Here is a 17,288-nt window from a genome sequence, read left to right as displayed (position 1 = left end):
TTTCAAGAACCATAACTCCTGAACGGTAAATGTCAAAATCGTCATTATTGAACTTGACCTCTATTTTGTCATCAGTAACAACATATTAAAATTTCAAAAGCTTTGGTTGAATGGTTCATGAGAAAATGCACGGACACGACGGGAAACACCATTTTTCAATCTTTCAAGAACCATAACCCCTGAACAGTAAAAGTCAAAATCGTCATTATTGAACTTGACCTCCATTCTGTCATCAGTAACAACATATTAAAATTTGGGAAGCTTTGGTAGAACAGTTCATGCGTAAATGCACGGACACGACTGGAAACTCCATTTTTCAATCTTTCAAGAACCATAACTCCTGAACGGTAAAAGTCAAAATCGCCATTATTGAACTTGACCTTCGTATAGTTGTCAGTAATAACATATTAAAATTTTAAAAGCTTTGGTTGAACGGTTCATGAGTTAATGCATGGACAACATTTGATTGCCGCCCGCCCGACAGCCCGACCGCCCGCCAGGCCGCCCGCCCGCCCGCCGTACATCCCCAAATCAATAACCGACATTTTTGTCACAAAAATACGGTTAAAAATTAAATGACATGAGAAAACTCCCAAATGAATTATTTAAATCTATTAAATCAATGAAATATATGACTCACACAACCAAATATTGAAAAAAAAAATACAATGATTTCCAATACATACTTGGTGGGTAATAAGTGTATGAATAAATTAATGATTTCAAATTCAAAAAACAATACAATTTCAGTTTTTTAGATACATAATATATTGGAAATATACCTTAAGTAGATGTTACTTAAGTGAGTTATGACATGACGTAATAATTTAATTTTGGATGTAACGCGTCTTCCGATTGGCTGACGTTATTTTGTTATGAGCCCATAGACATAATTTAGTCATGTGACCGTGACCTCATCAATGTTTTTTCATGGTTTTCTACTGTTTAAAATGGAATTTAGAATTAAATTATAAGAAATGACTGTAATATTTTTTCTGTCTATTCGAAATAACATAAAAAATGTGGTGCACACTGTTAAATAACCTGCTACGCGCGTTATTCAGTGTGCACCAAACTTTTTATGTTATTTCTTCATAGACAGAAAAAATATTACAGTCATTCCTTAAATAAAAATTAGGGGTTGCATTTGCAACAGTGAAAAAATATGGTCATTAAATTCTAAAATGATTGTATTTAATCATGTTAATGATATTGTTAATTTTTCAAAAGGTCATTCTTAAAATATTCTGCTCTAAGAGATAATCTTGCATAATGTGTTTCAAAAGGGTCTCTAATGTAATATTATACAATTACTGTCTTTTGTTTCAGTAAATATGGGGTTTTATTGACTTTTGAAAAAATTATATTCACTGAGGCCGACGGCCGAAGTGAATATCAGTTTTTCAAAAGTCAATAAAACCCCATATTTACTGAAACAAAAGACAGTAATTGTTTTTATTCCATAGTCCGAGAGAAGAAAATGTATCTAATGACAAACATATAATAATTTTTTTTTTACATGAAACATTTTACCATAACGTTGCATGTAAAAGCGCGTGACGTTTAACACGGTGAATAACACTTTCTCAGGTGAATATGCTTTTTTATTCAAAATCCAATTCATATAGAGAAACCTAGTAAAATAATACCAATATGGAATAATATCACATATTTATCCTTAACATATTCATAAAATGAAATACCTCAATCACTTCTTTTTCAATTGGATTCAGTACAAAATCAACACGTTTCAGATGCACAGGTTTTTCTATCTCTCCAAATGTTTCTACTGCTTTAAACATCACCTTGGCAACCAAGACTGGTGGAAATACTAATAAACTGGAACCAAGGGCTGGGAAAGCTATACTTGTACATTGTCTTTGTTCTGCTTCTGCTAAACACCTTGTTATGAATAGTTTCAACATCTACAAATTAAATCGCAGTAAAAACATATTGTTGTGAAATCAATTCTGATACCCCTGCTATCATAAGATGAGGAAAATGAATTTGCAAATAGGTCAAACTTTACAGAATTTCCAGGAGTCATATCATTCAATATTCTCATAAAAAAATAATTTATTGCAGCTAAGATTTATTTAAAATTCAAAAAGAAATATGTTATCTGAATTGTTTATCAGAGTTTTTAGAAGTCATCTGTAACGATTATTTTAAGTGTGCAGTGTTATTTTATTGGTGCATTTTTATCAAAACTAGCTTTGTTGATCACCAGTTGCATTTCTAAAACAGCGTTGGATTTTTTCATAAAAAACACTACTTTAAAAAATACATTTACAAATGTGTCAATATATAAGAAGAAAAAGTAATTTATTGAGCTTGCATAAAAAGAAAAAAATTTCGTTTAAAGCAGAAATTATCATTCATAGGGAAATTTGTGTACAAAATATATATGTATGTTATAATCAAAATTAATGATTATAGAAGCCAATCAATTACCTCGTTACTGTAACAGAACAACATATGAAATGTGCAACCTAAACCTCCACACAACAAACCATAACGAGTGTTCTTGTGACCTGAAACAGTAAAGCCATGTTTACATGCATGGTTCTGAATATGATTGATCATTTTTATATGTCATCATCTTTAGGCAGAAATAAAATGTTTTTTTCATGATTTACTTTTGATAGTGTTAGGTCTAACACATGTGATGTGTCTATCCCAAAGAATTATTGATATTAAAACCATGTACTTAAAACTATTGGTTACCAACATTCATCTCATTCTAAAGAGGACTTATGGTCTGAGTACACAGTTATCGTCCTTTGATTTTCGTTGTCCACGAATATAGTCCTTAGTGTGGACAGTGTGTTACTTGCCAATTTTTGTTATACCCCTTCCAAATTTATTTCTCCATGTTTTATGCCTCATATAGCAAGTTGGGGGGGTGAAATGACAATGTAAAAAAATTTGGGTCATAAATATTAATGTAAAGTAGTGATTAGGTCCTGCTGAAAAAGGTCCAAAATTAGCACTTCGGAAGCTGTCAAAAGATTTCAAGACCCGCTTAACATAAAATTGTCCATATTTTGAGTTAGAGCTGATGAAGTTTTCTATAATTTTGATATAATTTGTCCCAAAAGTAGTACAACACACTGTAAAAATATTACTGAGAAAGCGCAGGTGGGATTTTTTTAATTTTCATTTATCGTCTAAAAGAAATGCACTACGAAATAACTGTGTACTCGGACCTAAGAGGTGAAATCAGGAAATATAGAATCTGTACTTTGGCAACTTCCCTGAATGATTTGATGGTGTCAATTTGTCAAATAGCATAAAACTAAAGGATTTAAACTTTTATTTGATAGAATTTCTGCAAAAATGACCAATTTTGGCATTATATGGTCAAAATAAGCATTTCATAGCTTTTTCAATTTTGATGCATAAGTGGCATTCTGACTTTCTATCTGACATGTTTTCGTGTGTCAATTTTTGTGTTTCTATGCTTAAATCCAGTTTTATTACTCATTTGTGAACTCTGAATCTACAGAAAAGAAGATTATCTCAGACAATATGAGCAAAATGTGTTGTATAAATGACCCTCGTCTAATGCCCCGTTTGGATCAAGTTAAATGTGAGGAGCATGGCACATAAAAGTTGAAGTCCATAATAAAGACCTCACTAAAGTTGTATAAAAAGCACTTAACAATGTCTTTTGTACCTGTTTCATTTCACATAATATCTTTCTTTACTTCTGTAGGATAGCATGTGGTTCAAATATAAGCCTGTTGAGACTAAAATTGCATGCACGTTTTTCACTAAAAAGTGAGAAATCTTTGTATCAGACCATACTGTCTGCTAAAAAGTTGAATGTAAGAGCCTTTTTGTGCTCAGATTTATTGTATCATGTCACCTGAGTATAGAAATAATAGAAAAGACACAAATTTGTATTTCCTATAGCTTCAATATGCACTTTTAAATGTAAATATGTGCTGCGGCTTAAATTGACCCTAAATTATTTTTATTCTTACTTGGCCTAAGACCCTTTTAAACTAATATGATATGTTATTTGTAAGTTTTCTTTCCATTTAAAGTACATTAAATAGATATGTAAGGATTATTTATAATCAAAAAGCTTCACAAATTTAAATTTGCTGGAAAATATTACATCTTCATGTAAGGCACCCCTTCATTGGAAAACCTCTATTTTTAAGCACAGGCTCATATAAATTTGACTTTTGAATAATTATGCTAAGTCTGATATATCAAATGAGTACTCTATTGCTTTAAATACATGATGTATTATATATTAAGGCATTTTAAAAGTATTTTTTTGCCAAATTTAAATTTTAAAAGCCCCAAATGTTGATAGTTGAAAATTCTCAATTTTAACGTCTAAATTTAACACGCAAAGTTGAATATAGAATTAATCATATTGTCTATAATATATATCCTATTGCTATGAAACTTTGTAAGCAGTCTTATAATATATTAAGCTTTAGTCATACCAAGTTTTATTAAGATTGGTCAACTTTTTCTATCCTATTAGGTCCGAGTACACAGTTATCGTCCTTTGATTTTCGTTGTCCACGAATATAGTCCTTAGTGTGGACAGTGTGTTACTTGCCAATTTTTGTTATACCCCTTCCAAATTTATTTCTCCATGTTTTATGCCTCATATAGCAAGTTGGGGGGGGGGGGGGGTGAAATGACACTGTAAAAAAATTTGGGTCATAAATATTAATGTAAAGTAGTGATTAGGTCCTGCTGAAAAAGGTCCAAAATTAGCACTTCGGAAGCTGTCAAAAGATTTCAAGACTCGCTTAACATAAAATTGTCCATATTTTGAGTTAGAGCTGATGAAGTTTTCTATAATTTTGATATAATTTGTCCCAAAAGTAGTACAACACACTGTAAAAATATTACTGAGAAAGCGCAAGTGGGATTTTTTTAATTTTCATTTATCGTCTAAAAGAAATGCACTACGAAATAACTGTGTACTCGGACCTAAGATTATGTGGTGACTTTTAATTTCTATAATCATTTAACCTGATATTGATGTATTTTTATAACAGAAGATCTATAAAGTTGGACAAATCTATAACATTTGAAATTAGTGTTATTTTTTGTCTCTTGAAAATTGGCATAAAATAAATCACTTGCAAAAATTTGTTGATTAAAACAAATTTTGTATTGAGAAAACTGTTGGAGTGTCAAAACCCATCTTTTAATATATAATACAAGATCTAGTTAAATACCTTTACTGACAAACTTCCATTCATAATCCAACCAAAGAGACATCCATGGAATATTTTCTGACATTTCAAACGTCCAGGCTCAGTAACTGCCACATCGCATACCCCTATACCATCAGGATATGCCTGGAGATACTCTGGTACAATGATATCTCTTCCTGCTTTGTGTATAAGTTGTCTGGATACAACACCATACTCAAGATCTTTGTGATTTGTAGCATTTACTACAACATCCACCTAAAATATATAATCATATGATTAGCCAAGTGATCTCAGATTGTAGATCATCTACATTGATCACAAGTCTGTTTAAATTAAGGTTGTAAGTTCCAACCCAATTCATGTTGGTGTCACTGTAACCAGGGTTTTACTCTGATCTTAGTTAACAAGGGTTATCAATTTTCTTGCCAAAGGTCAAGAAAGTATTTTTAAATATTGCCAGGACAGCTTTTATAATGTAGGTAGTCATAGGCGGATCCAGGGGGCCCTGGGGGGCCGGGCCCCCCCCCCCCCCCCCCTTTCGTGGGAAAAATTTGGTTGATTATATAGAGAATCAATGAAGCATGACTGGAGTGGGCCCCACCTTATGAAAAGTTCTGGATCCACCACTGGTAGTTTTACCTGTATTAATTGAAAAATAACAATGTTGTATTGATTCATGGAGCTTATTGACCTTAAAAAAGTCTTTATTTTTTCTACAGGGCTTAAAAAACTTTAGTATTACTTTCATATTTCTTAAACATCGCACAACCATATTTAGTTTCCCACTGATTTATTTGATATTTCATGCAGATATATAATGAAGGCTGTACTGTAAGTGAGCCATAATTGCCGACATTAAAGTTGTAGTGTCGCTGGTAGATTATAAGTGTTTCATTGGCAATTTTACCACATCTCCTTATTTTAGAATGAACAAATTAAATTTTAATATGTTAAAAAATCATCAAAGATACCAGACTTCAAACTTCAGAGAAAATGTTTCCTCTGCAAAAGACTCATGATTGAATTTAATTAATCTATATTTCTTTATGCTATGACATCATGTTATTGTAAGGAGATTATAGGATCATAATGGGTAAAAATAAGTTATTCTTTTGAGATAAAAACTGAGTCTAACCATTGGTCAAATGTTTTTTTTTTTCATAAACTTCTATAAAATCATTTGTAGATTTGAATTATGTGTTTACCTTGTCATCCATATCAACAATGGATCCTTCTACAATATTTACTATTATGGATGATGGTTGTTTCTCTAAAAAAAAAAAGGTTTATATTAACTTCATCTAATTCCATTGTTAATGTTTCCTTCACATCTTTAGAAATATATCTAGAGTGATTTTTTTGTAATTGGAATGTTAATTGTAAGCCTGAGTTAACATTATGTTAGTTACTGTACTTAAACTAAACTACTACAACTAAGGTTGCAGTTCTCTTCAGCTAATTTGACCTGAAAAGACTTTATCTGTTCTTCATAGGCCCTGTTTTGTTATAACAGTCTATTCAGTATGTGTGCACTGAAAATCTGTATTACATATTTTTCTTGCACATGCAGAACAACAGATTATACCTCATATAACAGACACTTAACACATGAGAAAATCATTAACAAATATCATGAATCTATCAACTAATATCAGTGTTATGGTAGACAAGGTGTCTTTTTTCTCAAAATCCTTTCTGGGCATGTTGCAAAAATATTTTAACAAGTATCATTCAATATACCACAGATTAACATCTAAAACTTGGAACAAAAAATTAAGCTTCGCTATGTGAATTTTAATTTTGTTGTTGAAAAATCTTTTTAAAATCATGTGAAGATAATTATACCAAATTTGTTAGGACAATATAATTTATTTCTGTTTTTGGGGATTTTTCAAGACAATAAATAAGGCTTTTGACCACAAATTTTTATTTGATACTTCAGAAGTATTTATGAAAAGCAAGTTTCTTATTGAATTGTAACACATTCTTTAATGTTTCCTCAATAAGGAAAGATTAAGTTTCTACTATATAACTCATTTACATAAGATAACTAGTTTTATTAACTTCAATGCTTTTTAACATGTTTAAAGAATAAACAAAGTCTTTTGAGTAAATTTTTAACCCCAGTTATTAAATAGAAATTTGAAAGAACATTGACCCATTATTCTTTTACAGAAGTTTCAAATAAATCTATGATTAAGCATTTAGACACCCCAGCTTCCTTAACATAAGAAAACTTCAATCAATAACTAAGTACATGTATGCATACCTATTAGTAGGGTACGATGTTTATCAAACACAATCCTTGACATGTGACCAAAAACAATGATTTCTGATATCAGAAAATCATCAATATCTTCAACAGTACTTAAGGTGTCTGCATATCCATACAAATGAACGAAATGTCCAAATTTTTTCCTTAATTTCCAAAAGTTGTTGATCAATATGGAGGCATACATATTAGAAGGAAAATCATCAGCAATATCTAACGGTATACCAAGGCTCCGGTACCCAGTATCAGCAATAATGTTAATAATCCTACGAGCACAGTTGTACAGTGAAGACAGTGTTACATCTCGTGTTCGTGCCCAAGGGGGAATAACTGTGAGAAGTAACATTTGACATTTAAGGTTGCCTGTATTCTGGATCACAATAATTTCTTCTGGTTCAATGGCTGTTCCCGTCTCTTCACTGTTTTTGAGGAGCTTTGCTATGTCAGCATTAACAGCTTTTCCACCTTAAATGTGCAATATATATACTTTAATTATATAAGAGTTAAAAATCATGTCTGGAATATTAATGTAACTTTTATCCATTAAAATGCTTGCTTAAATCATGATATTATCTATACTATTAAACGAGAAGACCTCATTTTGTGTGTCGCTTCTCTTCTTTCCACAATAAATTAATCATCATGCCTCTATGTCCTATAGGTACATGGCATAGTCGCATTTGTCATCCATTCATATGATTATTCAAATTGAGTTATTTTAGGAGAAAAAAAGCGTCTGGATATTATTTCCGACATTTGACGAAATTTTAAGTCAGATTAGACTTCCGGTTTGCGTTTTCTTTATACTTTGAACATACATATACTACGAATAAAGAGTATTTTCTATCTGGTATCATTTTCAAGTTAACTATCCACGGCGGTCACAGAGTTTATTAATTGAGAGAGTCTGTATAATATATCAATGACCGCTGGCCCGTGGATCGATTAGTAAAGCGAGAATTGAAAGTAAAAATCAAATACACTTTATTTATAGTAATGAATGTACATACTATGCAGATAAGCGCTAAAATTATCCATGTGTTATTAAAATTAATAGAAACCAAAGGGGAATTTTTTTGGAAAAAAGGAGGAGCCGGGCTAGAAAAACATCTGTCATGTCCCAATGTACCTATGACTTTTGATACCTTTTCTGAAATTCATTAAATCTTTTACAAAAAATTATTGATTTCAATAAAAGAAGATGTGGTATGTTTGCCAAAGAGACAGCTCTCCACAAGAGACAAAAATGACACAGAAATTAACAACTATAGGTTACCGTACGGCCTTCAACAATGAGCAAAGCCCATACTCCATAGTCAGCTATAAAAGGCCCCGAAATGACAATGTAAAACAATTCAAACGAGAAAACTAACAGCCTTATCTATGAACAAAATATGAACGAAAAACAAATATGCAATTTATAGTAATGAATGTACATAATATACATTTAAGCGCTAAAATTATCCATTTGTTATTAGAATTAATAGAAAATAAAAAAAGGGGGAATTTTTGGAAAAACAGGATGAGCCGGGCTAGAAAACAACTGTCCTGTCCCGAGGTAACCTTTGACTTTTGATACCTTTTCTGTAATTCTCCAGTCATTAAATCTTTTACAAAATTTTACTGATTACAAAAAAAGAAGATGTGATAGGATTGCCAAAGAGACAGCTCTCCACAAGAGACAAAAATGACACAGAAATTAACAACTATAGGTCACCGTACGGCCTTCAACAATGAGCAAAGCCCATACCGCATAGTCAGATATAAAAGGCCCCAAAATGACAGAGTGTAAAACAATTCAAAAGAGAAAACTAACGGCCTTATTTATGTTCAAAATATGAACGAAAAACAAATATGTAACACGTAAACAAACGACAACCACTATTTACAGGCTCCTGACTTGCATGTTCATAATATACTAATTATATGATCACACTGTAATTCATAGAAAACAAAAAAATGGGAATTTTTGAAATAAATAAGAAGGGATAAAAAAGACATTTTCCTGTCCCCAAGTACCTATTCCTGAAATTCTCAAGTCATTAAATTTTCCTACAACACTTTACATACTTTCAACCACGCTCTGAATGCCCGCGATTTCGCGGGTGTGTTCTAGTTAATAATGATTTTTGAAAAGGCAGTTTTATAATATTTTATTGCATGATATTTTCAAAACAGTCTGAAATTCTCATATCAAGCTTGATAACATACTTTACTTGTTTAAAGGGTTTCATCAGTTCCAATATATATAAAGTGTGTTGCAATTATTCCCACAATGCCATATTTGATTGCCCTATCCATTACTCATTTAGACTGAAATTAGGAAAGACCAATTAATATTAAAACTTTAAATGATTGATTGATTGTTGGTGATTAATGCCACTTTCAGCATTCTTGACTACTTCATGACAGCTAGTTTTCATTGTTGGAGGAAGCTAAAAACCAGGAAAAATGACAGAAAAACTTGTAATCCTAGATTATTTTCAATTTTCTGGATGTCAAAGCACCTTGCCACTTAAGGTAGATTCAATTTAAAACTTTAAATAGATTGTAGATATAGTATGAAGGTTACCTATTCTAAAGATATCCTTGCCACAGCCAAATGGTTCAAGAGTTGTTGTCACAGGACAGATAAGAACATCACATTCACTTGTCTCCATTGGACCAACCATTGTCATAATGTGCATCATAGCATCTCTATGGTTACCAAGCCAACCAGAATGGAGACGGGCTTTGTTGTCTATACTGATGATGCAATGTTTTTGTTTCTCAAGTTGAACACATTTTTCTTGAACAGCTTTAGTTAAGCGTGATGTATTGCCAAAAGTATGATCTAACGAAATAAACAACTCATTTGTCATTCTTTCAATATCTGTTTTGACAATACCAGGATCTTTGCCATGCAATTCAATATGGCCATCTAAAAATTTATGGTCAACTTTGTACAAATTGCTCAAAGCCTTCAGCTTCAAATCTGAAAATTTTTGAAAATATTCTAATTTCCATACAGGCAAAGGAACATGCATTATTTGGACTGTTCCATCCTCAGGACCTGGGGATGAACTAAATATTCTCTGGTATCGCACAAATTGATCGTTTGTCATCACTAGAACAGTATCTCCCTTCTTTTTCCGTGGAACAGCCGATACTTTATCATTATCTTGGAGAAACTGTTTTAACTCTGTAAATTCAAACTGTTCATTTGAAATCTCTATTGTTTGTATACAGTCCTTGATGACTTTTGAACCCTCTACAGCAACATCTTGTGATTGTGCAAACACTAACAAATCAAAAACTTTTTCATTTACTTCCCAAGAGCACATAGCCCTTTCATGCAAAAGTATAAAATTTACATATTCTGCTACTTCTGGTTTCCTTAGAAATTTTGATCGGAGATTTCCAATATTATCTAGCCTGGTTACCACCTGTTTACATTGTTTGTCTATCTGGTACCTTGCTTCATCAATACTTTGTTGGGTTTTACCTCTCATTACTACAAGGTCTTCTTTTAGATCTATTTCAAGATTGATATCTCTCAATTTGTCAAAGAACTCATTTTTTTCCAGAACTTGTAATTTGTTTTTGTTAAGTTTGAGTACTTCATCAAATTTATTCTGATTGGAATGTCCAGAAGGGTTTTCTATAGCTGTCTCTGATTCTATAAATAGAAAGTTCAACAACTGTCTGTCAAAGCATATTATCATAAGTCTGATGCACAAATACTGGTATTTTACAAACTATATACAGTAATGACAGTCACAGTGGCAGATCAAGAAATTTTCATTAGTGGGGGCCCAAATTTTTACGACAAAAGAGCCCCCCCTCCTCTTCCCCAAATCTACCTCTGCTTTATATAAAAGGATTATAGCCTAAACATTATTCTTCTTAGCAAGATTAGTCTGACTGAGAACAACCTGGGACAAGTTGTCCTTTAAACCCAAAAGTTAATTAATCTTTTCAAAATATGTTACTTGGTACTGTATTGCTATGTATATTTGCTTATTCAAAATATATGTTGCTTAAATAAACAAAATGCTCATATTCTTTTCTTTGTTTCAGATTATGAACCTTTTTTATACTGTTTTGGGTGTTTTATTTTGCGATATAGCACATATTAGTTGTATGTAATTCTTCAACATGGGAACTAAACATGCTGAACATGTTGTTAAATTGAAACTATTGTTTTGTTATAAACATAATAAATTAGGCTTTTAGTTTTCTCAATTGATTTTTTCCCCCATATTTTTTCATGTGTGTGCCTTTTATAACTGACTCACCAGTCATTGTTGTAGGCATTACTGTTGCTTACAATTATTTGCATCTACCTGTTTTGAACTTTGGTGGACAATGGTGGATAGTTGTCTCATTGACAGAAATACCACATCTGAGATGTACCACATCTCCTTATTTTTTTATAAAATAAATGGTAGGGATATATGTATTCTGTCTATCAATCATCCTTATATATTGCCTGTATGAAAATGTAGATTACTTTTTGCTGGTTCAAATCATAATATATCAAGTTATAAGTTAATTGTAGTTATCTAATTTAACATTTTCAGTTTTGCCTATGAATCAATGGTGAGGGTGGTAAAAGGTTATTTTTCTTGCAACTTGTTTTGCCATTTTTATTTCACGTGCAGCCTGAGCCGTGAAAAAGGTTTGTTCTTCTCCATGTTTCCTGAAATCGGTAAAAGGATCAATGTGCAAGAAATTTTTAATTGTTCGTTTCATCCTGAAATGGCAATTAACTCACGTTCTTCCGTGCAGATACCCCCTTTACGTCCCTCAATGGTGGGTAGTTGTCTCATTGGCATCTAACTCTCATTATGGAGAAGAAGAAAAAAACAGTAGTATATACCACTGTTCCAAAGTCACAAATCAATTAAGAGAAAACAAATCTGGGTTACAAACTAAAACTGAGGGAAACACATCAAATATATATATAAGAGGAAAACAATGAAACAACAGACCGAATTACTAAAGTGCAACAAAAAAACAAATGCAACACACAAAGAAATGAACTATAAGATAACAATTGCCATTTTCTGACTAAATGGTACAGGATAATAGTTTTAAAACACATGTTTGCCCTATCTGTCTATAAAATAAAATTGAGAAAGGAAATGGGGAATGTGTCAAAGCGACAACAACCCGACCATAGAGCAGACAACATATATATTGACATTTACCTTGATCATTTTCCTTTTTCTGATCTTTTTTCTGCCCGCCAGTTTTGAGGATAGGTTTGCCTGGAGCACCATTTTGTTGATTGCTGGTTGTTAGAACAGATTTCTGTGTTGTTTTTGATGTTGCTCTAGTAATACTAGTGTTAACAGTTGTTTTTGATAGCGCCCTCTGTTTGTTAACTTTATCTGCCATAGTGCTCTGTAAAAAAAAAGTGAAAATGAGGAAGCTAACTTGATGCCTTTCTGACCAATATATATCTTTTTATATATTAAATAATCTTAATTTATTAATGCATGTTGGTCTAAAGATGAGGCCATTGTTTCTCAGGAGGAAATAACTACCTTACAAATGCATAAATGCAGGAAATTTGGTAAAACAGTTGTAAAATATCAAGAGAAATGTAAAAGTTTGTGACTCTGTAAATATAGTAAATATTGTTAAATCAAACAGCAAACAACAAAAGTGTCTTATTTATCGAAAATTTACATATAATAATTACATGTAAGATTTAAAATGTAGGTTTTTATATACATGAAATATGAAAAAACAAGAATGTGTCCCCGGTACACGGATGCCCCATCCACACTATCATTTTCTATGTTCAGTGGACAGTGAAAATGGGGGAAAATCTCTAATTTGGCATTAAAATTAAAAAGATCATATATCATAGGGAACATGTGTATTAAGTTTCAAGTTGATTGGACTTCAACTTCATCAAAAACTACATGGAACAAAAACTTCAACCTGGACCAAAATTTTTAACCTGAAGAGGGATCATACCAGGATAAACAGATGGACGAACAGATGAATGAACGAACAGACGAACAACCAAAGAGACAGACGCACAGACCAGAAAACATAATGCCCATAAATGGGGCATAAAAATAATTCAAGGCCAAATAAAAGCCTTAGTGGCCATACTCCTTTCATTCATGGCCATTGTGTGTTAGAATCATATATAGTAAACAGGAGTTGAGGAGTGATAATTTGTCAACCTGTCCTACAGTTTAGCATGTTCACATTTAATTTGATAACAATTTTTTGGAAGACCTTAAACATAATTTAAACATATTTATTTATAGTGGATTGGGAAACAAGGTTATTTGAGTTATTACAACTTTATGTATTAATCTCTGCGAGTGCTGCATTAACCTGCTTATTTACAAATATACAAGGGTGTCTTTTACGTTTAAGAGATGTTGCTCTCTCTTAACACGGGTCAGTCATTTATCGTCCCCTTCCTAAAGACTATCATTATTTCTTAAGAGCATACTCGCAAATGGTGTTAAGGGAAAGCTGAAAATTAAGTCCCTGAAATTTTCTTTGAAGTCTGATGCGCTAACCACTACACCAAAGCTCTCTAAAGACATTACACTTCTCAAGATAAATATTTGGGGATGGAAATTTCATATACATGTACATGTTAGACTCAGATCTATGTCTGTATCACTAATCGATATCCAAATATGACTGCACGTTCATAAAATTGGCCGTTGATTTAAAGTGTTTTAATGCCATTATTTGTAAGGACTTAAAAAGTATTCAGAAGGAATTTTTATGGGATGGATAGATATACAGATAGACAGACATGTAAACATGGAAAACAGTGTACACACCGTAGACAAACTTTGATTTCTGCATCAGGAAAATTTTTTAGTTTCAGATATGAATTAAAGTTTCAATTTTCTGAAATATGAAATGCAATTAAATTTATCCATGGCTTTAAACTTTTCCAGGTTCACAGGTATGTCTGTGCATAGAGTGAATTTTGTGGTACCATTTTTTCCACTCTCTCAAAAATTATACTACCCCTGAGTCAGTGAGAAATATGAAATGATAAGTGAGGCCATCAGATAATACAATTGAAGAAATGATGAAATGTTATATATTCCAAGGAACATGAGAACCTGAGAAAAAAAAATACCATAAATTTAAAAAAGCGGGAGATAAATGCAACCTTCATGTACATGATGTATTAATCGCAGTGTTTGAAACGCTTAGTCTAAGAATGTTGAAATATCATATGCTTTGCTATGTTCCTATTCAAATGAATAGATCATTAAAAAAAAGGTGGGGTTACAACCCAAGAATCCACCCCACCCCATGGGATCGGCCACTGGTCCTATTAGAAACATATAATACTTAATGTGGGTCTCATTGGGGTCTAAACGAGACACGGGATTGCCGATCTTTTGAAAGCGTAACGTGTGAAAGTCAAATCATTGTGCCGTGAAAACGGGAAATGAATTCTAGCGGGACAGGGGAAATTACAAAAAAAATAGAATTGCCTACGTACATAGTGTAAGCGGGATACAGGAATCTGACAAAACAGTAAGCGGGATCCCGGATCAGAACCCCCCCCCAATGAGACCCCCGTTAATGTGTGTCATATTTCTCAAAAGGATTTAGTGTCTTATAGAGGTCTGCCCCTTATCAATGTTTTTGGAACTGACATACTTTTACATGGCTATATAATGCATTTTGTCCCTGGGACTCCTAACATTTTTGAGTTTGTACTTTCTTATATCAGAATTGAACACAGATTCAGAAAATAAGATTTAAATTCTTAATTCCTATTTTCAGACACTTCACCCCAGTCCAGTCTTATCTAAAATATCATTATATATTTTATATAAAGGATTTGAATAGCAGAATAGTAAGATCTGATCAGGTCTAGTACGACAAATCCTTGTATAAAATGCATTCCCATTAGGGTTAGGGTTAGGGTTACGGTTACGGCCATATTTGATAGAAGCGAAATGATCTGAACGAAAGTTCTAGTTATATTTTCTATATAAAGGGAGGATATGATGACATTCAATTATATCCAATACTCCATTCACTAATGCTGATAGACTAGTATATACATGATATTTGATAATTAAAGAGTTTTGACGACTTCTCTGACGTGCATCTGTAGATAGCAGCAGCTACCCCCCTGGAAGAAACAAGGTTACTCAACTGTATGCATTGGACTTATAGTTTGTATGTTTGCTTAGTCCAGACTCCAAGTTAGGGAAATTGTATTACAATTATTTGAATGTAAAAATGGAAGGGTCGAAATTCCGTGTCTTATTTGACTAGTTAAAAGATACATACAAATCGCTTATGTCGACCCAAGTAAAAAAATCGATCGAGAATTTATTTAGTTGTACAGTGATTTTTTCCTGAATTTAAATATTGACCATAGAAATAGATCTTTTCAAAGCTCTGATAGGGGCAATGCAGAATATTTAACCACAGTACTGTGGTATGTTTGCCAAATATCGGTCATTGTCAATTTGTTTTGTTCCTAAAGCGCTTTTATTTTGGCAAATTCAGCAACTTTTAAAAGAAAGCAATTAAACATGTAATGTGTAATGGTTTATAATCATTAAATAGTTCAAGCTTTCCTTAAATACTTGTCAGGGTCGATATAAGATGGGTCGAGTTAACTTAACATAGTCTCCAAAATTTCTCCAGACAGACTTGTCCAATAATCAATCATTAAAGCGTTGTACAGATAATAATTGATTTGCCTTACATGTATATTAAACGCTAAGGTTACATTGATGTTGATATTTTAATATTAACATGATTAATAAATGATTTTTTAATATTAATAAATGATTTTTTAAAATTAAAAAATCAGCGTATTATCTAATATTAAAAATTCATTTATTAATATTAAAAAATTAGACTGAATATCTAATATTAAAAAATGATTTTTTAATATTAATAAATAATTTTTTAATATGAAAAAATGATTTTTTAATAGATTAAATATTCATTTATTATTATTAAAAAATCAGCGTATTATTTCATATTAAAAATTCGATTAATTATTATTAAAAAATCATTTATCAATATTAATAAATGATTTTTTAATATTAATAAATAGGGAATAAATTCCACAACGGCTTGTCATATTCCCATGATCATGATTATGTTTTCGTCATTGTCAACTGTATTTTGTGTTTGTATTTGTATAAGAGGAGGACACCACTAATGTTTTATAACTTATCCTCGCTTTAGCTACTTTTGCAAATAAAATATGTTTAAACTAACCCTAACGTTGCCTAGTCTGCCCTCCCCCTTTTTTAAATACTGGATGGATCGTATATATATATATATATACCGAGAAAATTACCAATACCTTCTGCTTTTAAATGCAATGTCAGCCATTAAAAACGAAAACCATGGAATACACATTGATAAAACAATACACAACGCTTTTAACAAGTTGTTAAATGATCCATAGTATGATTTTGAAAGCCGATTCTTCATTTATTGTAAATTCAAGGGAGATAATCATTTTCCCCGCAATAAATAAAATAAATATCAGATTTAAATAAATTCTAGTATAAAACATACAACTATTGTTTCAAATCATGTTATATAGACGGAAAATAGGAAAAATTATATAAAATAACAATTATTAATAATGTTACTGTCATATATATAAGTAAGTAAGCAAGGATTTGTATAGTAAGACTTACCGGCTATACAAATCCTTGAAGTAAGTAAGTAAGTAAATTTTATTTTATTTGGTTCTAATTTCTTGTCATTTATCTGAGACAGCAAAATATACATCAGGCAAGTCACAAATAAGGTTTTGGATAGACCATACATCACCTAAACCAATAAGAAAA

At 31.7% G+C, this 17,288-nt stretch overlaps 1 protein-coding gene across 1 annotated transcript in view; it reads right to left on the bottom strand.

Annotated features, from left to right (window-relative positions):
• Positions 1–16,928, bottom strand: part of LOC143055918 (uncharacterized) — a 39,428-nt gene extending 22,500 nt beyond the window's left edge. The window contains exons 1-7 of the mRNA XM_076228971.1: positions 16,793–16,928; positions 12,660–12,855; positions 10,040–11,125; positions 7,465–7,932; positions 6,401–6,465; positions 5,217–5,450; positions 1,704–1,925 (exon numbers count right to left, since the gene is read on the bottom strand). Coding sequence (XP_076085086.1) covers positions 1,704–1,925; positions 5,217–5,450; positions 6,401–6,465; positions 7,465–7,932; positions 10,040–11,125; positions 12,660–12,849 — 2,265 coding nt within the window. The 5' untranslated portion in view covers positions 12,850–12,855; positions 16,793–16,928. The remainder of the gene's footprint in view (positions 1–1,703; positions 1,926–5,216; positions 5,451–6,400; positions 6,466–7,464; positions 7,933–10,039; positions 11,126–12,659; positions 12,856–16,792) is intronic.
• Between the last annotated feature and the right edge of the window lie 360 nt (positions 16,929–17,288).

The sequence above is a fragment of the Mytilus galloprovincialis genome, chromosome 13 (genome assembly GCF_965363235.1).
Source record: "Mytilus galloprovincialis chromosome 13, xbMytGall1.hap1.1, whole genome shotgun sequence".
NCBI classification, from domain to species: domain Eukaryota; kingdom Metazoa; phylum Mollusca; class Bivalvia; order Mytilida; family Mytilidae; genus Mytilus; species Mytilus galloprovincialis.
Note: the sequence above shows the minus strand (reverse complement) of the source record. Positions and strands in the feature narration are given on the sequence as shown.